Consider the following 25,849-nt stretch of genomic DNA (forward strand, 5'->3'; position numbering starts at 1 on the left):
GCAAGAAACATTCTAAAGTACAGTCTTTGCAAAGAAAGAAAAAGGTACATACATAAAATATTTACTAAATTTTTTAAAGAATTTTGAATGATACAAGGTATAAATAATCAAGATCAGTTAAATATGAATAGAACTAATCTTTACAACAAACACGTATATTGCCAAATTTCTTTCTGCAAAATTAATCCCAAATTCAAAGTACCTATTTAACTGAACAAATATTAATATTTTCAGTTCAAATTGTGTTAGAATTCCAATGGTTTAAAACTACTCTCTAGATTTTTTTTCTAGGCTTTAAGCCTGGACTAACAATGAGTTTATAATTGTTGCCATGGGTTAAATATTTCACTTTTTTTTTTTTTTTTTTTTTTGGAGACGGAGTCTTGCTCTGTCGCCCAGGCTGGAGTGCAGTGGTGCGATCTCGGCTCACTGCAAGCTCTGCCTCCCGAGTTCATGCCATTCTCCTGCCTCAGCCTCTTGATTAGCTGGGACTACAGGCACCCACCACCTCGTCTGGCTAATTTTTTGTATTTTTTAGTAGAGATGGGGTTTCACCATGTTAGCCAGGATGGTCTCGATCTCCCGACCTTGTGATCCGCCCACCTCAGCCTCCCAAAGTGCTGGGATTACAGGCGTGAGCCACTGCGCCCGGCAATATTTCACTTTTATACTAGACAGAAATAACAAAGAGGCTAAGTTCAGGGTTTGACAAACAGGTCACTAGAAACTCTCACCTCATAGGTACTCCCCTACCCTTTAATGCTATTATTTAAGAGTCTATTATGTTCTAGGCAACACAAGTATTGTTTTCTCCTATTTAGAGACACAGTCTTGCTCTGGTGCCCAGGCTGGAGTGCAGTGGCAATCATAGCTCATTGGAACCTCAAACTCCTGGCTCAAACGATCTTCCCCTTCTCACCCACCCCCACCCCACCTCCTGAGTAGCTAGGACTACAAGCATGTGCCACTACACCTCGCTAATTTTATCTTTTTAATTTTTTGAAGAGATGGGAACCTCGCTATGTTGCCCAGGATGGTCTTGAATTCCTGGGCTAAAGTGATTCTCTGGCCTCAGCCTTCCAATTTGTTGAGATTACACATGTAAGCCTCCGCGCCTGGCCTGTTATCTGCATTTTGGAGAGGAGTAAAATGAGGTTATTATAGAGGCAGGGATCCAAACTTGGTCTGACTGAAGGGCCCATGCTCTTTATACCACATATCATGCACCTCTCAATTCAGCATGAAAAAACAGTCTTTCACATTTAGGGAGCTGGCAAATACTTGTCCTCAGAGTTCAAAGTATCTGCACCCATGGACTTCATAAGCATCCCAGAGTTACTTTTCACAACAACAAGCAAACAAGAGGCACTAATGAGGAATCGGGATGAAGACAATCAGCATGTCAGTCTCTAATTAATAATCACCAACTGTAGTGCCCAGACCCTCTCACCATCTCACCTTGTCCAAATGAATCAATGCTCTTCTTTAAGGTCTCTACATCACAGGTGAACCGGGCTACTCGTCCCAGATCCTCATCGTATTTACGTTCACTAACAAAGTGCTGGAGAAAGGGCAAAGAAAGGCCTCCAGGTTAGACAAACATCATCCATGGAATCCATAACTTACTATACAGATAAAACAATCATTTTAATTGTCTTTTACTGCTTCAAAGTTTATTAAATGGCCATCACATGACCAACGCTGGGTGATCGCATAAATCTATTCAATTTCTCAAGAGCCCAAAGGCAAGTCTGTAAGTTTATGAAATGCTACATGATTGCCAAAGCCCATTCGATGTAATCAAGAGAAACTGTAAAGAAAGAAAAAAGGGCCGGGCGTGGTGGCTCAAGCCTGTAATCCCAGCACTTTGGGACGCTGAGATGGGCAGATCACGAGGTCAAGAGATCGAGACCATCCTGGCTAACATGGTGAAACCCCATCTCTACTAAAAAAATACAAAAAAACTAGCCGGGCGAGGTGGCAGGTGCCTGTAGTCCCAGCTACTCGGGAGGCTGAGGCAGGAGAATGGCGTGAACCCGGAAGGCAGAACTTGCAGTGAGTCGAGATCCAGCCACTGCACTCCAGCCTGGGCGACAGAGCGAGCCTCCTTCTAAAAAAAAAAAAAAGAAAAGAAAGAAAGAAAAAGGAGGAAGAATAGTAGAGGGCCATTTTTTTTTTTTTTTTTTTTTTTTTTTTGAGACGGAGTCTCGCTCTGTCGCTCGGGCTGGAGTGCATGGCCGGATCTCAGCTCATTGCAACTCCGCCTCCTGGTTCACGCCATTCTCCTGCCTCAGCCCTCCCGTGTAGCCTGGACTAGCAGGCGCCGCCCACCTCCGGCCCGCGCTAGATTTTTTGATATTTTTTATAGAGACGACGGTGTTTCACCGTGTTAGCCAGGATAGTCTCGATCTCCTGACCTCGTATCCACCCGCCTCGGCTCTCCCAAAAGTGCTGGATTACAGGCTGAGCACGCGCCGGCCGCAGAGGGCCATCTTTACCTACTGTTGGTCTAATTCTCCATGTCTTTCCATTTTATACAGAAACAGGCAGCATAAAATGTTTACATAGGTGCACAATTGATACCATTATTAGATAGATGTTGTTGATGTTAATAGGAACTTCCTTAGAAACCCACTAATCCTCTTTATAATAACAGTAGGATTTCTTAGTCCTTGAAATAGGAACAATTTTTGAGAATGGAAAATCATTCAATGTTGAAAAGTCAACTTTGCCAAATGAGAAGTTTATGCTGCAAGTAAGTTTTTTTAATCCTTTTAAGCAGACTGAGCTGAAAGTAAACGCAACTCCCTTGATCAAAAACTAACCATTGCTATTAAAAATCGTGGGATTGGCCGGCCGGCGGTGGCTCAGCCTGTAATGCCCAGCACTTTGGGAGACCTGAGACGGTGGAATCACGAGTCCAGGAGATCGAGACATCCTGGCTAACACTGTGAAACCTCGTCCTCTACTAAAAAATAAAAAAAAAAAACTAGCCGCGCGAGTGCGGTGCGCTCTGTATTGCCCAACTACTCAGAGCTGAAGCAAGGAGAATGGCATAAAACCCCCCCCCCCAACCCGGAGGCGGAGCCTTGCAGTGAGCTGAGAACGGCCACTGTACTCCAGCCCAGGGCCACAGATGCGAGACTCTTGTCCCTCAAGAGAAAAAAAAAAACCAAAAAAAAAAAAAATCGTGGGACTAATAACAATGTCAGGAATAAAGTGCTTCTGGGTCTATTTCCAGTAAACAATGTCTAAAGTAGACCAAGAATCATTTTTTTTTTTCAGATGAAAAGGAGATAAAAAAGAAAAGTGAAAGGCCTAGATATAATTTGGAAGAACTGAACCCTTCAAGACACTCCTCTTAACTGGGGGTGGCCTAATACTACTCTGCATCAGAATTCTCGGGAAGCAACCAGAAGCACTGAAAGGGAAAGGAGAGAGAAAAATGACCTTCCAGCCTTGAATTCCTAAAACTTCAGAGTATGCTGCGGCTTAGGAAAGCACACGAACCTCTTGTTACAAAGCCTTCAGACATGTAATATCAGTCTGAGATTAATTCTGAAACAAATTCTAGGGTTTGTTGAGTCAAAGACATAATAGGAATGACGGAAATAAAATGATCTGGAAATAAGACATTTAAATTGCACAGCACCCACTTCAGTACACTGAAAAAGTGGAGAGAAACAGATCCTTAGTCAGCCTGCAGAAATATTTCCAGCAGCTTTTCAGCCACGTGGGAAGAGGAACAGATGAAGCCTGTGAGAGCCAGAATTCTCATCTAATTCCAAAGGGGTTTCCGGCTTCTCCCCAAGAGTTGAATGAGACTGACTGGCATCAATGTGAGGAGGCCTTTCTATAAAATTTAATCATATAGTTTTAGTTAAACAGAAAACGGTAACTGCACATTTGCATGATTTGGCTAGTTCACCCCAACAGAGTTGAAGGGGAGGCAGTGAGAGAACAATACTCCACAGGTCTAACACTGGGTCAGATGATAGCAAGGATCCCTGTAAGGTCCTGGATGATATTCCACCTCTGTTTTTATTTTATAGACTGTTGTACAGCAAGTTTTCTCTCAGTGTGACAATAAATCTTATGTGTTCAGAAAGAGAAGAGGTAAAGGGCACAGGTGTGGAGAAGGCCAACTCCCTTTGTCACAGCTTGCAGTTTATAAACAATTATTTAGAATGCCAATGACCACAACTATCCATGAATATCCCAATTTCCCTCAGGTTCACATGCTTAGTCTCAGAAACACTGTTCTTTATATAAGAATTTGGCCAAGTGTGGTGGCTCATGCCTGTAATCCCAGCAATCTGGGAGGCCAAGGCGAGTGGATCACTTGGGGTCAGGGGTTCGAGACCAGCCTGGCCAACATGGTGAAACCCTGTCTCTACTAAAATACAAAAATTAGCAGGGCGTGGTGGCACATGCCTGTAATTCCAGCTACTTGGGAGGCTGAGGCATGAGAATCACTTGAACCTGGGAGGTAAAGGTTGCAGTGAGCGGTGACAGCGCCACTTCACTCCAGCCTGGATGACAGAGCGAGACTCTGTCTCAAAAAAAACAAAAAAGAATTAAAAGGTATAAATATTGAACCCAAGTGATTTTTGTAAAAAGATTACAACAAACATCTCAAAGATAATTTTTCTCTATACAATCAGAATTGGCCAACCAACTATTTACAGAAGACCAACTACATACCAAGGTGCTGTGCTAGGCACTTGGAGAGACAGGAGCTCCTGCCTGCCACTGTGAAGTTCACTATCTAGTGGGGAAGACAAATTAAGCAAATGCACATAAAATCCTAACTGTGCTCTGAAAGCACAGAATGGGGAGATATGATGGGGAAGTCAGGAAGGATGAGGAGGTCAAGAGTGGTAACTGGGCTGTTCATAGTGGCTCACGCCTGTAATCTCAGCACTTTGAGAGGCCGAGGTGGGTGGATCACCTGAGGTCAGGAGTTTGAGACCAGCCTGGCCAACATCATGAAACCCCATCTCTACTAAAAATATAAAAATTAGCCGCCGGGTGTGGTGGCTCATGGCTGTAATCCTAGCACTTTGGGAGGCTGAGGCAGGCAGACCACCTGAGGTTGGGAGTTCAAGACCAGCCTGACCAACATGGAGAAACCCCATCTCTACTAAAAATACAAAAATTAGCTGGACATGTTGGTGCATGCCTGTAATCCCAGCTACTCGGGAGGCTGAGGCAGGAGAATCACTTGAATCCGGGAGGCAGAGGTTACGGTGAGCCGAGATCACACCATTGCACTCCAGCCTGGGTGACAGAGCGCGACTTTGTCTCCCAAAAAAAAGAGTGGTAACTGTGGTTGGAGGCTGGGAGAAGAGCGTTTGGACAGATGGAAAAGCGTGTGTGTCTGTGAAGTGTAGAAGCCTCCAGCCTCTGCTGGAGGGCGGAGGACCAGTGGGGATGGTATGAACTGAGGCTAATGGCAGAGCAAGACTGCACAGTCCTTCATACTGGGTTAAGGATTATAGTATTTATCCTAAAAGCAACAGAAAGTTTTGAAGCAGACTGCTGTAGTGTGGGGAACATACATGGAGGGTGGGGTGGGTGGGGCAGAGACAGAATGGATGAACACAATCAGTTAAAAGGCTCTTACAGAAGTCCAGGCAAGAGATGGTGGTAACCTGATCATAATGGTGGTGGTAGAGATGAAAAAATAAGGTCAGATCTGAGATTTAGTCAAATGGATGGGGTGTGCTGATAGATTTAAGGTGGGAAATGGAGAAATTTTCTAAGGTTTCCAGCTGGGATAACTAGGTAGATGACAATACCACTTACAGGGAAAGGGACCAGGAAGAGGGCCAGGTTTGGGAAAGGAAGATCATGAGTTTAATATATTAGATATGGCCATGAATTATGAAAATTTCTTACTTTAGCCCCTGAGGATAAGAAGAAAGGCAGAAAGCAGAAAGAAGTTTTACCTTGATATCAGCTCTGAGCTCAACCAATTGCTGCTCTGACATTTGAACAGCCACATGAGTCATCTTCTTTAGAAGTTCAGCCTTCTTTTGTCGGCTGAGCAAAATTTCCACTGTAGAGGAAAAGTGAGTGTGAACCTTATGTTGCTGCTAAATAGGATAAAGAAGAACTAGAAATATATGCCTTGTAGTAGGTATTTGGTCAGCCAAAGGCTTAGTTGCCCATCCATCCAGAAAATGAAAATATCAGAAGTCCGGTCTCTACCTTCCATTGGGTCTCTGAAGGCAGTTAAGTAGTAAACATTTTTTTATAAATCACAAACACTCATAAATCATTTGTTATTTCTCCTTCCAGTCAAAAAAATTTTATCAAGATGCATATAAATTAAAAAGGAAATATGCACACATAATAAAACATATTCATCTAGAGTAAGTTGAGGATAAAATGAAAAGAGCATCTCTCTTATTTCTGATTTTGTGGTCTCCTCTCTAGAGGAAACCGCTGTTCATCATTTCTTATGTACACTTCCAAATATTGTCTATGTACACACAACATGCATACATATGTATCTCTCCTTTTTCCCTTCTCACAAATGGAAGTATATCATACACATGGTCTTTCCTTTACCTTAGCTATTTTTACTTAATATATCTTTAAGTTTATTCCCTGTTAATACATCTGGATCACCTTCATTCTATTTAACAGCCACTGAGTATGGGGATATACCACAATTATTTACCGAGTTCCCTAGTGATGGGTATTTAGATGGTTACACCCTTTTAAGAACCACCTTCTATGGCATGCTTTCTGATATACAACTTGGATACAACTTGGTCATGGCAGAGAACAGACAATAAAAATCTCCCAGAGAGACAGGGGCTACAGTGGAAACTGAACCAAAGAAATCCTCCCTGGAAGCAGATAAACCACCCAAGGAATGTTCTCTACTCCCAGGGAAGGGACTCTGCTATCCTTCCCGTCCAGCACGATTTGATCATTGCTTTTCCAAGTGGGAATTTTTACTATAATCATCCTTTTCTTTCTCCAACTGTGTAATATCGGAGAAGGGGGCATTTAGCCTTTCTTTTAATTTATGAGATCCCATCCTTGGAAGATCTGAAATTACTCTGAAGACCTGGCCTTTCAGCTGAATATTAACTAACTAGATGAGACTTTGGAGGTATTGCTACTGAGGAGGTGGTGAACATATTCTCATTTTGGAAAAAAGAGGGATACTGGGTAGGGGAGGACTATAGTAAAGACCGTTAGTTGATAGAACACAGTCTTTCCAACTATATTCAGGAACATTCAGGGCTATCAGAAATCCAATGTTGTTGGGTACCAACAAAATTAGGTTAAAAAATCTGTATTTTCTGGCTTTGCTACAGATGAAATGGTCATGTGATACAGTTTCACCATTGAGATATAAGCAGAACTCAAAGGGCAGGGTTTACAGGAGAGTGTTTTAAAGGGGTCTTAGCATGTAACATTTTACTCCTTCTTGACTGGAGCCTAGGGAGTTGTCTTTTGACCATAAGCATACTCTCAGAATGGCTGCGCAGAAGGATAGAAGAACCTGGGTCCCTAATGTCATACTGGAAATGTCCTGCCAGCCCTGGGTTGCTTACCTCTGTACTTTTCATTTCCTGAGAAAAAAAGACACTCACATTTATTTAGGCCACTCTGTTCCATGTAGTCAAACTGAATCCCTAACTGATATACACAGAATCCTGTAACATACTGAGGAATTAGCCAAATTCATGTCAGAAAAAAACAGAAATTTTAAAGAGTTACACCAGGTATTACAGAGAGCTGGATGTATTTAGCAAGTTTACTCAGCCCAACTGCCACAGAGATGCACACATGGGCTGCCTAGACCCAAGTCACACTAATCAGTCAGGGCCCACTTTCTCAGGAGTCAGGAGCATGCCTACAAAAGTTTCTTAACACCAAAGCCCAACAGTTACAAATGATCTATTGGTTTAGCTCCCAAGATAAAACCTATTTGCCATTTGTATCAACTTCAGTTTCTCTCAGCTCTAGCATTCAGTGATTCTATGACAAAATTATAGCTCTCAAAATGGCAAAAATGAAGTAAATAAAAAGCTTTCTACACATAACAGATAACTCACAGGACCTAATTATTCAACACTGGAAAAGACTGAAATACTACAAACCCATCAATTACTTAATAAAATTATAATATGTAAAAAGCAAAAAGCAACTCTTAACAGCATTGGTAAATGAGTAATTACATCATGTCATTAAGAACCAGGATTTTCAGGGAGAAAAGAGCTAAAGATATAAAACTGATGAAGTTAAGTAAAACTCTGAGCTCTGAATTTGATAAAATAAGATTGGGCACAACTTGATAACTGGTTGAAGCTGAGTGATGGGAGTTTGTTACATTAGCCTATTTGAAATTTTTTGTTTTGTTTTGTTTTGAGATGGAATCTCGCTCTGTCACCACACTGGAGTGCAGTGGCACGATCTCGGCTCACTGCAACCTCCGCCCCCTGAGTTCAAGTGATTTTCCTGCCTCAGCCTCCCGAGTAGCTGGGATTACAGGCCATGCCACCATGCCCAGCTAATTTTTGTATTTTTAGTAGAGATGGAGTTTCATCATGTTGGCCAGGATGGTCTCGATCTCTTGACCTCATGAGCAGCCCACCTCGGCCTCCCAAAGTGCTGGGATTACAGGGGTGAGCCACTGCGCCCAGCCAAAATTTTCTATTAATATAAAAGATGTATTAATATTTTTAAAAGCACCTTCTTTTTCTTTATATCAAGACAGGGTCTTGCTCTATTGCCCAGGCTGGAGTACACTGGTGCAATCACAGCTCACTGCAGCCTTGACCTCCTGGGCTCAAGCGATCCTCCCACCTCAGCCTCTCAAGTAAATGGGACTACATACAGCCATATAGCACATGCCACCATGCCTGGTTAATTTTTTTTTTTGAGACGGAGTCTCATTCTGTCGCCAGGCTGAAATGCAGTGGTGCGATCTCAGCTCACTGCAACCTCTGCCTCCCGGGTTCAAGCGATTCTCCTGCCTCAGCCTCCCAAGTAGCTGGGACTACAGGCACGCGCCACCATGCCCAGCTAAGTTTTGCATTTTTAGTAGAGACGGGGTTTCATCATGCCGGCCAGGATGGCCTCGATCTCCTGACCTCATGATCTGCCCACCTCGGCCTCCCAAAGTGCTAGAATTACAGGCGTGAGCCACTGCGCCCAGTCTAATTTCTTATTTTTCGTAGAGACAAGATCTCACTATGTTGCCTAGGCTGGTCTCAAACTCCTGGGCTCAGGTGATCCGCTCAAAGTGCTAGGATTATATGTGTGAGCCATCATGCCTGGCCTAAAAGGACCTTCTTCTCAAAAGTAAGAAATATGTCTTCTTAATGGTTTTAGTTTATCTGAATTTCCATTTTCAAAAAGAGAATGTACTGATAAAATAATGGACTGAAATGTCAAATTAGAAACTCAAAATATATTGGTCAATGTAAACGAAATCTCACCTCTGAAAAACAGTGGAAGGCGTCTCTGCTACATTCTCAAATTTTCAAGTTAAAATGGACCCAAACTGAAGTCATTTCAGTGCTTCAAAGCTGCATCCTCTGGCCCGTGACCACACACACAAGTGATTTAACTGTGAGTCATGATCTCAACCTAGCCCAGCATTTCTATTCTTATCAGTTTGAGGGTGGGTTAAAATCAACAACTTTCCTAATAATAAATCTGCCATTTAATGCAGGAAGATAAAACCTGCCACCGAAATGCCCCAAATCAATGGCATTGTACAAGTTGCAGTTGGTATTCCCTTTTCTTCGTGTAGCTGTGCATGTTTAACCTAACACTTAACAGAAATGATCAAAAAATAGATATCTGTTTTTTCTGTACAAAACTCCACAAATCACCAAAGTTAGATTTCATTCCTCCAGAATCTATTTTAGTAAGCTTTCAAGAAACCCAGTATCTTGAACCCTCAGTTCACTACTTTTCCCCTACCATTGATAACAGACACTAAGTGAAGACTGTTCTATAAACTGAGAAAACAAAGAAAGTTCTGAGATAGGTAATGATAGGAACATATACATTCAATCGTAGGCAACCTAATGAAGTCTTCTCTGATTATGCTAAAGGTTTTTTTCTGACTAGAAAAAATCCCAGTGGAATTGCTTAAACACTGGAGGAAGAAACAAAATAAAATAAAAACCTGGTGGCAGATACCATGATGTAGTCTTTTATACACTGAACTCTGCATTCAAAATATTAAGATTTGGAAATATTTTTAAAACAGGCTCTTTAAAGTTATTTCACCTGAAAGGATTCATATGCCAGTACAGTGCAACTGCTTAAGATTATTTAAATATACAAACTCTTATTATGGTATTTATATGGAGCTTTTGTTATGAGGGTTGGGAAGTAGGTACCTACTATTTATGAAGGTAATAGTTTTAATTAAAGATCAATCATCTTACTTGCTTCAGCTTTCACTTTGTCCATTTCAGCAAGCAACGCCACTTCTCGATCCATTAAACTAGGAAAAGATGACAAAGGAATAAAAGGTTTGATGAGAAACTCAAATACAAAATTAGCACATTATTAATAGTAGAGAAAGACCGGTGAGTTTGCTAAAAGCATACTAAAAAATAATACTGTATGGACCACATAAAAATTCTGATGTCTTACTCTCAACAAAGAATATTTTAAGATTTTCCCAAAAATAAAATAAATAGACCCAATTCCCTTTTATATTGCAAAATTGGTACATTGCAGTACACCAATCGCTAGAAGTCTAAGAGTTGAGAACCAGCAGATGGCAGTAGCAAGCTATAAAACACATTTTTTAGCAAGCTGTGCTAAAGCAAAAGTCCATGTGGAAATTACTTACTTAATGTATGTACTCACATACTTTTTATATTTATATTTTGGTCTATAAAATTTGATGGCTTTGCATGTAATTAATGTTTACCAAGCAATATCCCCATTAGGGCACAGTAAATTTATCCATGATTAGGACTTGTATATCTTCAACACCAGGTCCACTTACATTTTAGTACTTAGAATGCAAAGTAGTCAAAAGATAAGACATATAGTGTGCTAGTTTCTGAGAAACATATAACAATAATGAGGAAGGATGGAATTACAGATTTCTGGTAGGCTTTTACAGAAAAGAACATTAAATAGTCAATTAGAATTTTTTCCACTGCAAATGTAAATGGTTTATAGGCACATAAAGCTTTTCCGTGTCGTTATAAAAGAGCCCACAGCCTTCAATGTATAAGGAGACAGCAGGTTACCCTAAGTATTCAACCTCTGGATGCAAATAATTTTCCTTACCATATCGGTTTTGCTTTGTGGTGGCAAAAAGAAAAAAATCTAGAATTTTAATGCCTGCACAAACATGGAATATTCCAACTTTCTTCAAATTTGGAGTTCATTCTGCTTTCTCCTTTTGAAGGAGAATATAACTACAGGGTAAATAAAAGTTCCACTCTTGTTTCTGGTTGTAATCATACACACACATACTCTCTTTCTCTCTCTGTCACTCTCTAATTCAATTTAGCTCAATACATAGTTATGTTAGCACAAAGTAGTTAATGTTGAGACTATGGTGTGAGATGTACAAAAATGTCTAAGGCAGGGTCATTTCCTCAAGGAGCAAATCTTTTATAGGGAAGTGCCAGAAAACATAGGTTTGATAATCGTTATGCATGATGTTAATAAACAGACTTGTAACTAAACAAATTTGGTTGGCATATTAATCCAAAAGCATCAAACTGGAGAGAAGATACAATTATTGTGGGGTAGCAATACTTTGCTAAGAAAGCATTTCCCAAACCTTGGCAATATTTTGCTCCAAGAACTCTAGCAGCATTGGAATACCTAAAAGACAAAACAAAAGCACAACTGAGACAGGAGCTGCCAGGCCTACAGTTTGACATTACCTCTCTTCTGTTGCCAAATCACCTTAAGATGCAGACACTGTGTCCATCAGATGACAAATCCTTTGTCTCTAACAAAGCTTGTAAAATATTTATTAAAAGACTACAGCAAACAAGTAAGCCTTTTGCAGCTTACAATCTTTATTATGAGAAGTAGAATGTCAGATGACACTTTTAGCAAGCTCTGCATCAATACAATCAGACTTTTTTATGGCAATTTGTGCTAGTACATTGTGACGGCATTTTTTTTTCCCTGTGAGAATTACTGGTGTTCATTTAAATAACTTTGTTTCTTGATTAACTCAGTGGTGATCACAAGAAATTCATAGGACAGTGCATGGACAACCATATAACCTCTCCATTAAAAAAATACTAGCTTAGGCCGGGCGCGGTGGCTCAAGCCTGTAATCCCAGCACTTTGGGAGGCCGAGACGGGCGGATCATGAGGTCAGGAGATGGAGACCATCCTGGCTAACACGGTGAAACCCCGTCTCTACTCAAAATACAAAACTAGCCGGGCGAGGTGGCGGGCGCCTGTAGTCCCAGCTACTCGGGAGGCTGAGGCAGGAGAATGGCGTGAACCTGGGAGGCGGAGCTTGCAGTGAGCGGAGATCCGGCCACTGCACTCCAGCCTGGGCGACAGAGTGAGACTCCGTCTCAAAAAAAAAAAAAAAAAATACTAGCTTATAATATATCCATCTACCATGTACCCACAAAAATTAAAATTAAAATACATATATTAGCTTATGTTTTCAAGCCAAAAAAAAATGAAAAGCAGTAAGAACTTGTTTCTTTGTCATGTTGCCATCTATTGATAACACCTAGTGAAAGGTCCTGTGATGTCAGCCCAGCGTTAAACAAAAGAATCTACTAGTTAACTGATGCCGATATGTTTCTCAGAGAAAAGGATGATCAGCGTTTATAATTTTACATTAAAATTTTCACACCTTTAAAATATAAAAACGAATAAATGTCAAAATTTAATAGTAAATTTCTTATTAAAAGCACATCAAACAAGTAAATTATATAATGGGATTATGGTTGTATAGAAGAATGACCTAGTTTTAGGTTATTTATGCTAAAGCATTTAGGGGTGACATATCATCTACATCTGCAACTTCCAAGTGGTTCCACCAAAATATTACATACACACACAGCAAATACACTGCCATTGTACCATCCTTTCAACTTTTCTATATATCTGAAAGTTTTCATAATGAAAAGTTAGTGAAATGTTGGCATCACAAAGTAAATGGAGAAGGTGGGAAGAGTTCAAAGTGAAAAGTAGGTTAGGTATAAGGATAACAACATAGGCATTTTTTACAATTAAAAACAATAATCTATTGTAACATAACTTTTAACACAGAAACTTAAGCTAAAGTTTTCCATCTGTTTCTGAGCTAAACAATGGTCCCAGTATGTATCTGTGGCCAAGAGGTTCAAAAGTACCTGTGGTGTGAGCTAATGGTTTTTAGATGCCAGAACGGCAAGCAATGAGTCCTCCCAGAGAGTGATGAAAGGCTCATTCAGACTCTCTATTACCTTGCTCACTCCAATACCTCAGAGTACTAAGCTTCTCTCAAGGCTTTCTTGAATGGAAATATGCCATAATAAGCACCAAGCATCTGGTAGACTGGATTCTAAAATTGCTAATGAAATTCAGCTAAATATTGCTGGGACCCTATTTGGAAAAACATTAGTTCTTATTAAGCCTGGGCCTTATTCAGTGTTGAGAATTTCCACATCCTTTCTTCAATCATGAAAGACAGATTTGGATGACTGCTCCCTGTTAGTAAAGAAAAAGACTGGTAACTAAATGTTCTGTATTTCCTTCCTTTCTTTTTGGGACTTCCTTACCATGTTCACATTTGCTTGACTTATTCTTTTTTTTTTTTTTGAGACGGAGTCTTGCTCTGCCGCCCAGGCTGGAGTGCAGTGGCCGGCTCTCAGCTCACTGCAAGCTCCGCCTCCCGGGTTCCCGCCATTCTCCTGTCTCAGCCTCCAGAGTAGCTGGGACTACAGGCGCCCGCCTCGTCGCCCGGCTAGTTTTTTGTATTTTTTAGTAGAGACGGGGTTTCACCGTATTAGCCAGGATGGTCTCGATCTCCTGACCTCATGATCCGCCCGTCTCGGCCTCCCAAAGTGCTGGGATTACAGGCTTGAGCCACCGCGCCCAGCCTGCTTGACTTATTCTAAAGCTGTGGGGTTTTTTTTGTTTTTTGTTTTGAGATGGAGTCTCGCTCTGGAGTGCAATAGCATGATCTCAGCTCATGGCAACCTCCGCTTCCTGGGTTCAAGCAATTCTCCTGCCTCAGCCTCCTGAGTAGCTGGGACTATGGGCACATGGCACTATGCCCAGCTAATTTTTATATTTTTAGTAGACATGGGGTTTTGGTATGTTGCCAGGTTGGTCTCAAACTCCTGGCTTCAAGTGATCTGCTGGCCTGGGATTACAGGCATGAGCCACAGCATCCAGTCAATTTATTCTAAAGTTTTTGCATAATTTAGTTGCTCAGAATAGTTGTTACTGAAGTATCACCATTCACATCGCTAACACATATTATGTCCATCATTTGAAGCAAGTCTTCTAATTAATATACAGATACCTAACATGCAGTTAGAGATCCTAGCTCTTGCCTTCAATAATTCATTGGTACCAAAAAACTGATTATTATTTGTTTATGACTGTTGCATTGGAAAAATAATATTAAAGTGGAAACGCAACTCTGACAATTCCACGGGTCAATTATTTCAAGGGATAATACTTGAAACCATTCAATAATATTGTCAGAAAACATTTGTACTCAATTTTATTTGCTCAAAACCTAGAATCTTTTTTTTTTTTTTTTTTTTTTTTTTTTTTTTTTTGAGACAGGGTCTCACTGTCGCCCAGACTGGAGTACAGTGGCACCATCAAGACTCACTGCCAACCTCCGCCTCCTTGCTCAAGCCATCTTCCTGCCTTAGCCCTCGAAGTAGTTGGGACTACAGGCACAAGCTACCATGCCCAGCTAATTTCTGTATTTTTTGTAGAGATGGGGGTTTCACCATGTTGCCCAGGCTGGTCTCGAACTCCTGACCTCAAGCGATCCATCCACATCAGCCTCCCAAAGTGCTAGGATTACAGGCGTGAGCCGCTGTACCTGGACTTTTTTTTTTTTTTTTTTTTTTTTTTAAAGATAGGGTCTTGCTCTGCCGCTCAGGCTGGAATGCAGTGGTGTAATCATAGCTGACTGCATCCTTGACCACCTGGGCTCAAGCAATCCTTCTGCTCAGCCTGAGTAGCTGGAGTTAAAGGTGTGTGCTACCACACTTGGCTAATTAAAAAAAAAAAAATTGTAGAGACAGGGGTCTCACTATGTTGTCCAGGCTGGTCTTGAACTCCTGATTTCAAGTGATTCTCTCGCCCTGGCCTCCCAAAGTGCTGGGATTATAGGTATGAGTCACTATGTATGGCCTTAAAACCTATTCATTCTAATTCTACTAACCAACCAAGCAAAAATTCAAGCAAAGCCAATGCAGACACCTTTTTTTCTTTGAAGACGGTTTCCTCTTTCCATATAAAATAGCCAAAAAAGAGAATTGCCAGTAGTATTTATTTTTCCTTCCTTTCTTTTTTTTTTTTTTTTTTTGTTTTTTTGAGTCTCGCTCTGTCTCCCAGGCTGGAGTGCAGTGATGTGATCTCAGCTCACTGCAACCTCCACCTCCAGGGTTCAAGCGATTCTGGTGCCTCAGTCTCCTGAGAAGCTGGGATTACAGGTGTGCACCACTCATGCCTGGCTAATTTTTGTATTTTTAGTAGAGACAGGTTTCATCATGTTGTCCAGGCTGGTCTCGAACTCCTGACCTCAAGCAATCCACCCACCTCAGCCTCCCCAAGAGGCCAGGAGCAGTGGCTCACATCTATAATCACAGCACTTTGGGAGGCTGAGGCTGGCAGATCACTTGAGGCTGGGAGTTCGAGAATAGGCTGGCCAGTATGATGAAATCTCGTCTCTTTATTAAAAGTACAAAAATGTGGCACATGCCTGTAATCCCAGCTGCTTGGGAGACTGAGGCAGGAGAATCGCTTGAACCCAGGAGGCAGGGGTTGCAGTGAGCTGAGATCATGCCACTGCACTCCAACCTCGGTGACAGAGTGAGACTCTGTCTCAAAAAAAAAAAAAAAAAGTTAGAATGTGAACATAAGCCACGGTTCTCATGTGACAAGCTTTCAATGGAATAATCTTTCTTTCTGTTCTTTTCCAATGGTCAAAAGCACCTTAGTTATAAGCTAATCCAGGAGATCATGTGACTCGATGATATTTTATAATCTGTGTAAGGAAAAAGAACCAGTAACAATCTGTATTGCTAAGGAGTATGTTGTTCAAGTTTTTTTTTTTTTTTTTTAAATTTTTAGATAAAGTCTCACTCTGTTGCCCAGGCCAGAGTGCAGTGGCATGATCTCGGCTCACTGCAACCTCTGTGTCCTGGATTCAAGCAATTCTCCTATCTCAGCCTCCCAAGTAGCTGGGACTACAGGCACATACCACCACACCCAGCTAATTTTTGTATTTTTAGTAGAGACAGGGTTTCACCTTGCTGGTCAGGCTGGTCTCAAACTCCTGACCTTAGGTGATCCACCCACCTTGACCTCCCAAAGTGCTGAGATTACAGGCGTGAGCCACCGTGCCCGGTCTCAAGTTTTCAGTTGGTTAAAAAAAAAAAAAAAAAATGGCTGAGCCAGGGCTAGGCACAGTGGCTCATGCCTGCTATCCCAGCACTTGGGGAGGTCGAGGTGGGAGGATCACTTGAGCCCAGGAGGTTGAGATCAGACTGGGTAATATAGTGGGATCTTGTCTCTCCAAAAACATAAAAATTAAAACAAAATGAGATCAAAATGGCTCGAGTGTTAAGCCCCCTTAGTGAGTGGCTGACCAGATCCTCATTTGAAACTGATTTTGGCTGGGCACGGTGGCTCATGTCTGTAATCCCAGTACTTTGGGAGGCCAGGCAGGCGAATCACCCGAGGTCAGGAGTTCGAGACCAGCCTGGCCAACATGGTGAAACCCCGTCTCTACTAAAAATACAAAAATTAGCCAGGTGTAGTGGCACATGCCTGTAATCCCAGCTACTCGGGAGGCTGAGGCAGGAGAATCGCTTGATCCCAGGAGGCAGAGGTAGCAGTGAATAGACACTGGGCCACTACATTCCGGCCTGGGAGACAGAATGAGACTCAGTCTCCAAAAAAAAAAAAGAAACTGGAATTATGACACCAATGTCTAAAAGTTCCAGAAACCAGAAAAAGGTGAAAACATGTGGAGTAGGAAGGTAAACACTGCAGAATAAAGCAAACAGGAATACCTGTTAAGACACAGAAAACAAAAGAATGGTGTAGTAGAAAAGTATCTTTGGGTAAAATATTTTTGTGCACATCTTTCTCACTTATAACATGAGCGTAATACCTCAACTGATAATGCTATATAGATTAGAAGCACTGTACATAAAAGTTTCTGACATACAATAAAAGCTCAGTAAGTGAGTTCAGTAAATAGCGGCAGCAATTATTATTTTAATTCCTGTATTCATCTTGATTTCTCAATTTCAGCAGAATATCTCTTTAGTAAAATGCACTTGTATTAACTGGTAAATCATTATACCTTCCAGATTCCTTGTACAGAAATTATTAAATAAACATGTACATACACTAACACAGTGTAAGCAGTCATGAAGTGATGAATCAAACTAATTTTAAGTGAAAAGTACACATTGAAATTACACTACCACTACGATTACAACTATTCAAGAATATGTATGAATATACATAAAGAACACAAGGGAACGCAGAAAATAAAAATTACGTATGTGTTAAGGTGGTAGAATTTTCAGTTTTACTTATATTTAATAAAACAATTATAATTATGGGCAATACAGTAAAAATAAGAGGGAATAATGAAATCTTTAAAAAAAAGGAAAAACAAAATTCAGATCCTTCCATCAAATGCTCTCATTATACCTCAGCCTCTGACTTCATCCCTTGCTACTTTCACTATTGCCCCATAGCAACAGCTAGACTGCATGTGGTCCCTATGTGTCCCTTCTATGTCCCTGCTCATATCTCCGAAATGCAGTGTTCCACCCCAACCTTTCTGCCAGTGTAAATACCATGCTTTTTATATGGCTTGACAATGATTCATTTCCCCCAAGAAATATTTTCTAATTAACCCCACCTTTAATCTTAAAACCTTTCCCACTACTATGATCTGACCTGAAGAATAACTAGAATCACAAGGCACTACAAGTTGTGACTTAAGAGTAATAGTGATTTGGACCTTCTGAATCACAAAATCAAAAGAACATTGGATATTCAGATGGAGCATTCATATAGTTTGACTTTATTGAACTTAAAAAATACTTTCATAGGCTCAGCCTAAATCCTGGTCCTTCTCATTCTAACCTGTTTCGTAATGACTACGTTCCTTAGTCCCTAAATTCTACTACATTGGGGGTTTCTCTGTTACACAGCCTTTAAGCTGAAGAGGAAATAATACAGATGCTCCTCGGCTTACAATGGGGTTATGTCCCAACAAACCCACTGTAAATTAAATTTTTTTTTTTTTTTTTTTTTTTTAAAGAGACAGGGTCTTGCTCTGTCACCCAGGGTGGGAGTACAGTGGCATGATCATGGCCCACTGCAGCCTCCACTTCCTGGGCTCAAGCGATCCTCTTGAGTAGCTGGACTATGGGCACATGTCATTGTGCCCAGCTAATTTTGTTACCTTATGTAGAGACAGGATCTCATTATGTTGCCTAGGCTGGTCTTGAACTCCTGGATTCAAGTAATCCTCCTGCCTTGGCCTCTGATATGGTTTGGCTGTGTCCCCACCCAAATCTCACCTTCAATTGTAATAATCTCCAAATGTCAAGGGTGGGGCCAAGTGAAGATAACTGAATCACAGGGGTGGTTTCCCCTATTCTGTTCTTGTGGTAGTAAGTCTCAAAAGATCTGATGGTTTTATAAATGAGAGTTCCCCTGCACAAGCTCTCTTGGCTGCCGCCATATAAGACGTGACTTTGCTCTTCCTCTGCCTTCAGCCGAGATCGTGAGGCCTTCCCAGCCAGGTGTAACTGTGAGTCAATTAAACCTCTTTCCTTGATAAATTACCCAGTATCGAGTATGTCTTTATTAGCAGCATGAGAACAGACGAATACAACCTCCTAAAGTGCTGGGATTACAGGCATGTGCAAATTGAAAATATCTTAAGCTGGTAATGCATTTAATATACCTAACCTACTGAACATCAAAGCTTAGCCTAGCCTACCTTAAACATGCTCAGAACATTTATATTAGCCTGCAGTTGGGCAAAGTCATCTAACACAACACCTATTTTATAATGAAGTGTTGAATATCTGATGTAATTTATTAAACACTACACTGAAAGTGAAAAACAAAATGGTTGTATGGGTATACAAAGCACGCTTTCTACTGAATGTGTATCACTTTCACACCATCATAAAGTCAGAAAATTGTTAAGCTGAACCATCATAAGTAGGGGACTGTCTGTAATATGATATGTACCAACAGTCTCTAGCCTTGCCAAGTTTTAGTGGGAGAAGTGAGCCATCAATGAGGTATGAAATGAAAATCATAGGTTAATGAGTCTGAATATATACATTCAAATATTGGATCTGAAACTTAAGTTAGGCAAATTGCTTAACCTAAGACATACATTTATTTTCGGTAAAACAGAATTAACAATACCTACTTTGTGGAAAAGAAATCAGGATTAAAAAAATCCAATAATATAACTGAACATGTTCAGTAAAATATTCTTCATATGTTATTATAGGTTGAGCATTTCTAATCCAAAAATCCAAAATGCTTCAAAATCTGTACTTTTTTGAGCACTGACATGACACTATAAGAAAATACTCACTGGAGCAGTTTGGATTTTGAATTTTTAGATTAGGGATGCTCAACTAGTTTCTACAGACATTCCAAAATCTGAATGAAAAAAAAAAATAAAAAACCGAAAACTTTTCTGGTCTAGCATTTCAATAAAGGGAACTCAAACTGTATCTATTTTCACAGATGGGTTAAATTTATCTAAATTAAAAAAATCAAGAACCATGGCATCAAAGATGTAGCAAACACCAAAGAATGATTTAGAACTACAGTGCTATGTACATCTTTGATAATACATATTGCATTAGCACATTCCTTTATTTCTACACATTTTAGATATTTTTGGAGATAATATTTTGGAGGTAGTTTGGTTCATAAAATGATTCCTAAGTTTTCAGCATCTATATGTGGCCTTTAAATGTAGGGACTTAAAAGCCTTTGGTAAGACTAAGCTTAACATTTAAAAAAAAAAAAAAAAAAAAAGCTCTAGGCTGGACAAGGTGGCTCCCACCTGTAATCCCAGCACTTTGGGAGGCTGAAGCAGGAGAATGCTTGAGCCCAGGAGCTCAAAACCAGCCTGGGCAATGTGGCAAAACCCCATCTCTACAGAAGATACAAAAATTAGCTGGGCATGTTTGCACCCGCCTTGTAGTCCCAGCTACTCAAGAGGCTGAGGTGGGAGGATCCCTTGAGCCTGGGGAGGTTGAGGCTGTAGTGAGATGTGATGGTGCTACTACACTCCAGTATAGGCGACAGAGACCCTGTCTTAAAAAAAAAAAAAAAAAAAAAAAAAGAAAGAAAGAAAAGAAACGCCAATAAAAGGACATAACTTTTCTAAGATCAATGAGGAATCAGGAAAAATTTCAAAATCTTAACCATAAACCTATATGACTTTATATGATGTATAATCTCAAATTTCTTGACAATCTTTTTCTCTTACCCAGTTCTCCTTTTAAAAAATATCTTTTGACTTTCATAAAATTGAAACTTTTTTTTTTTTTTTTTGAGACGGAGTCTCGCTCTGTTGCCCAGGCTGGAGTGCAGTGGCGCGATCTCCACTCACTGCAAGCTCTGCCTCCCAGGTTCACGCCATTCTCCTGCCTCAGCCTCCTGAGTAGCTGGGACTACAGTCACCCACCACCATGCCCAGCTAGTTTTTTGTATTTTTTTAGTAGAGACGGTGTTTCACCGTGTTAGCCAGGATGGTCTCGATCTCCTGACCTCGTGATCCACCCATCTCAGCCTCCCAAAGTGCTGGGATTACAGGCTTGAGCCACCGCGCCCGGCTAAATTGAAACTTTTTATTTAAAAGAGAAGCTGAGTGTATATCCTGTTGGCATTTTTCATCAACACATTATATAACAATCTTCCAAAAGAGTTTATACATTCTAGCTTCATGTTCCACTCCATATCCTACCTCCTTAAGATCCTTAAACTTAAGTCAACTAACAGCTCCAACAATGAAAAGCAGACAAATATTATTAATTAACAAGAAAAGTAAACTTGGGTCTAGAGATGATTCTTGCTAAGTCACCAATAACAAGAAATTTTAAGTTTTATACATTAGAAAGCTTCTGAGTTTACCTTTCTATAGGTGTGTCAGTTTTTATTCGGCATCAAAGTGAAAGGAGTTATCTGTATAATTTCCCTAGTGCCCTGTCAGGGGTAATGTACTTTTACTGCTGCAAATCTGTTAGAACTCGTTGCTTTTCTTTTATGCTATAACCAACACAGAAATGGCTTTCTAGGTGACACTAACTCCAAGCTCTGCTTTGGTGCCAAATGGAGTTAGTCACTTGCCAACTATGTCTTGAAGTAGTGGCTACAAGGAACATTGAAATAAGGTGGTTTATAAACTCAATCAACCAGAGCAAAGGGCTTTATACTAGCAGGAAAGGGCAGGTAATGTCTTTCCTCAAGTTAAATTGACCTGGTTGTTACGTCAGCTAATCAGTCCTAAATACACAGTTCCCAGGTAGGAAACCATTTCATTTGTCATTTATTGAAGGAGGCTCCTCCTGGCTGGGTTCCAAGTCAGCAGGAACTCACAAATCTCTCTCCTGGAACTGTGTTTCCTGGTTTAAGCTTGTTCTGAATGGAATCAGATCCTGTGACTAAGTAATCAGTAAGCTGAACAATCATGGAGACCAGAGGCTTATCAAAGCAAAGTTGTGATGACCTACTACACTCAGCTCTTTTTTTCTTCTTTTCTTTTTGAGATAGAGTCTCGCCCTATCGCCCAGGCTGGAGTGCAATGGTGCGATCTCAGCTCATTGCAACCTCCACCTCCTGGGTTCTAATGATTCTCCTGCTTCAGCCTCCTGAGTAGCTGGGATTACAGGTGCATGCCACCACACCTGGCTAATTTTTGAATGTTTAGTAGAGATAGGGTTTCACCATGTTGGCCAGGTTGGTCTCGAACTCCTGACCTTGTGATCCGCCTGCCTTGGCCTCCTAAAGTGTTGGGATTCAGGCGTGAGCCATCGTGCCCAGCCAGCTCTTTATTTTCTAAACAAGCCAACAATTATCTTACATGACAAGAATGCAGTGCAAAGGGCATGGTGCTTCCTCCTAGAGGTTCAGAAAGGGGAAAAATCAGTTACCTAGAAGAATTTCCAGAAGTTTGACCTTAATTTAAGGAGAGTTTGGAGAAATGGTGGGATTTAGATAAATACAGAGGAACAGAAGAGCATTATAAGGCTGGGAAAGTGGCATTAATTAGTAGATGGAAGAGGAAATGTGAATGTTAAGTTTTGAGACAATGAGTAATCTGGCAGGAGCAAAATATGTGTCAAAAAAGAAGACAGCCAGGCACAGTGGCTCATGGCTGTAATCCCAGCACTTAGGGAGGCTGAGACAAGAGGATTGCTTGAGCCCAGGAATTGGAGACTAGCCTGGGCAATATGGCGAAACCCCATCTCTACAAAAAATTCAAAAACTAGCCAGGTGTGATGGTACATGCTTGTAGTCCCAGCTACTTGGGAGGCTGAGGGGATGGCTTGAGCCCAGGAGGTGGAGGTTGCAGTGAGCCATGATTGTGCCACTGTACTCCAGCCTGGGTGACAGAGTCAGACCCTGTCTCAAACAAAGAAAAAGAGAAGACATGACATTAAATTCCTAGCCATAAAACCTGAAAAGTCAAACTTAGCGTTCAGGACAAGGCATGGGTAGACTACTAGATGAGTTATCTAGCCCCAAAGTAAGTTTTGGTTCTGATGATTTAACTTTTTGGAGGCATTATTTCATTTGAAAACACTTATTAATATATTTTAAGAAATGAATATTCTAGGCCAGGCATGGTGGCTCATGCCTATAATCCCAACACTTTGGGAGGCCAAAGCCAGTGGATCACCTGAGGTCAGGAGTTCGAGACCAGCCTGGCCAATGTGGCAAACCCCATCTCTATTAAAAATACAAAAATTAGCCGGGCATGGTGGCGCACAGCTGTAATCCCAGCTACTCGGGAGGCTGACACATAAGAATCACTTGAACCTGGGAGACAGAGGTTTCAGTGAGCTGAGACTATACCACTGTACTAGAGCCTGGCCAACAGACTGAGACTCTACCTCAAAAACAAAATTAAAAAAAGGTGAATATTCTATAGAACACAGTTTGAAAAACATGAAATAAAAAACAAATCAATAATTAATAAAAGGAAGGCCGGGTGCAGTGGCTCACACCTGTAATCCTAGCACTTTGGGAGGCCAAGGCAGGCAGATCACTTGAGCCCAGAGTTCAAGATTGGCCTGGGCAACAGAGTGAGACCACATCTCTACAAAATATTTTAAAATTAAAAAAAGAGCCAGGTGTGGTAGCACATGCCTGTAGTACCAGCTACTTGGGAGGCTAAGATGAGAGGATTGCTGGAGCCCAGAAAGCTGAGGCTACAGTGAGATGTGATTGTGCCATAGCATTCCAGCCTGGGTGACAGAGCAAGACCCTGTCTCAAAAAATAATAATAATTAATAAAAAGGCACTTTATTGGAGTGGCATACATTAAAAAGGATGGAAGAAGGTAGGAAAGCAAAGACAGATTTTTTTCTACTTTATAATTTTGTTCAAAAACATCATGTCATTTGTTATAGGACCTTGGTTTAAAAGGAGACTTTAGAGTACATGATCTACTCTATAATTATGTGTCCCTTTCCAAACAATATTAAACTCTGGCTCATTTCTAGAGCATTGTGAGTTATCTGTACTATTCTCACACTGTGACCAAGAGAAACAGAACAATGCAGAAGGCTAAATATACCACAGGATTTATAAGTCTCTCTCATATGTAGTTAGTCATGAATGAAAGAACTTGGGGAATGGTTGACCATCTTTGTATTTATATATGATCATTTTTATGCTACTGATACCAAATGCAGCTTAACTTACCAGCTCTCCAATTCAGCAAAGGCTTGTTTCATTTTCTTAATGGAAGCATCCATCTCTTCTTTAACTACAACTCGATACCGTGCAAGAGACACTGTGCAGCGCTGGAGGTCTTTCACAGATTTTTCAATATTGGAACCTTGGGGAAAGAAACCCAAAGATTTAAAAAAAAGAATAATAATATAGGTAACTTGAAAGTTGTATCTGAACACCTAAGCCAAATGTCACGTAGACTAAGAATCTTTCCTAAATAACCACCCTCCCCAATGAGAAAAACATGTTTTATAGATTTTGGGAAAAAAAGGATCCTGGTCAAGATGGAATAGTAAGAATTGGATTTGTCCTTCTATCTTAAACAACTAAAAACATACAAAGACAAAATATATGAAACAATGGTTTTCAGACAATGTGTAACAGGTAGTACTTTTCCCCTGAGACAACAGAAACAAATGAAGTGAGGCCTATGATTGCTCCAACTTACTGCCTCAATAGTTTCTAGGCTACAATGCAGGGAGGAGAAATCCTAAACTGAGCCTGGTGGACTCCCTGAATTGAAGGGACGAAGTTGGGAATTTGGAGAGGTCAAGATGGCTGAAATTCTAGGGCAGAGTACTGGTGAGGAAAGAGCTACACACATGAGAGAGCTGCACGGAGATGCACAGAGGATTCTGAATGCGGATCAGTCTATGAGGATAAAGAAACTACCCAAGACTAGAAAGAGAACAGGCAAAAAAAAAAAAAAAAAAAAAAAAAACTAGGCAGAACAATCCCGAGAGCTCACCAGGCCAGGGACAGTTTGTGCTCACACCGGCCAGAGTGGAAAAACCTCACAATACACGGCAGGCAGAGTAGTTGGAAGGATACTGCCTCAGCAACAGGGCAAAATTAGCTCTAGACTAAAGGCTGCTCTAGTCCCACCTAAAAAAACTTAAAAGAAACAGAAAAATATTACCTATAAGGAAGAGAAAAATCAATCACAGAGGCAGATGCAGAAATGACACAGATGATAGAATTGAGTAGAAAAGGACATCAAACAGCTATTATAATTAGATACTATATGTTCAAGAAGGTAGAGGAAAGCATAAGCATGGTAAGGAGAGACATGGAAGATATCTTAAAAGACTCCAATTGAACTTCTAGAGACAAATAAAACAAAGTCCAAGATGAGAAATATACTGCATAGAATTAACAGCAGAATAGACACTGTTAACAAAAGACGAATACAGTTGAAGACAGCAATTTTACAAACTATCCAAAATGAAATGAAACACACAGAGAAAAGAGACTTTAAAAAAGGCACCAAATTTTCAAAACTCCCTAAGTTACAGGATTTAATAGAATATAATTCACCATGTGGACATTACAAAATGAAAATGTTCTCTCTATACAGTACACTTCGAAGCACTGTATATATGAGGAAGCCAGCTTTGTAGAAAAGGATGGACTGCATTTACCTACTCAACACATTTTAACCAATTTCCAAAAGTTCTATTTACCTTTCTATATTCACCAATCCCCAAATTACATATAGAATTGATTGCTGGAAACATGGATCTAAAAAGTTTGTAACTATGCCACGATATGTATTTTCAATTTTTTAATTTAAATTCTTCCTCATCTCAACTTGGTATTTTTTTAAGAATCTACCTAAAAGCTTTCAAGCCTTATGTGCATATATATATATATATAT

General features: G+C 40.5%; 1 protein-coding gene across 8 annotated transcripts in view; it reads right to left on the minus strand.

The window, feature by feature from the left end:
- The window catches only part of SPATS2 (spermatogenesis associated serine rich 2), a 171,357-nt gene that overhangs the window by 4,798 nt on the left and 140,710 nt on the right, over positions 1-25,849 (minus strand). For all 8 annotated transcript variants that reach the window (XM_017894791.1, XM_017894790.1, XM_017894792.1 and 5 more), the window contains 4 exons: positions 24,163-24,298; positions 10,431-10,489; positions 5,952-6,061; positions 1,459-1,561 (listed from right to left, as the gene is read on the minus strand). In XM_017894791.1, the coding sequence (XP_017750280.1) occupies positions 1,459-1,561; positions 5,952-6,061; positions 10,431-10,489; positions 24,163-24,298 (408 nt within the window). The remainder of the gene's footprint in view (positions 1-1,458; positions 1,562-5,951; positions 6,062-10,430; positions 10,490-24,162; positions 24,299-25,849) is intronic.

This window comes from Rhinopithecus bieti, unplaced genomic scaffold, assembly GCF_001698545.2.
Source record: "Rhinopithecus bieti isolate Rb0 unplaced genomic scaffold, ASM169854v2 scaffold_24390, whole genome shotgun sequence".
Taxonomy (NCBI): Eukaryota; Metazoa; Chordata; class Mammalia; order Primates; family Cercopithecidae; genus Rhinopithecus; species Rhinopithecus bieti.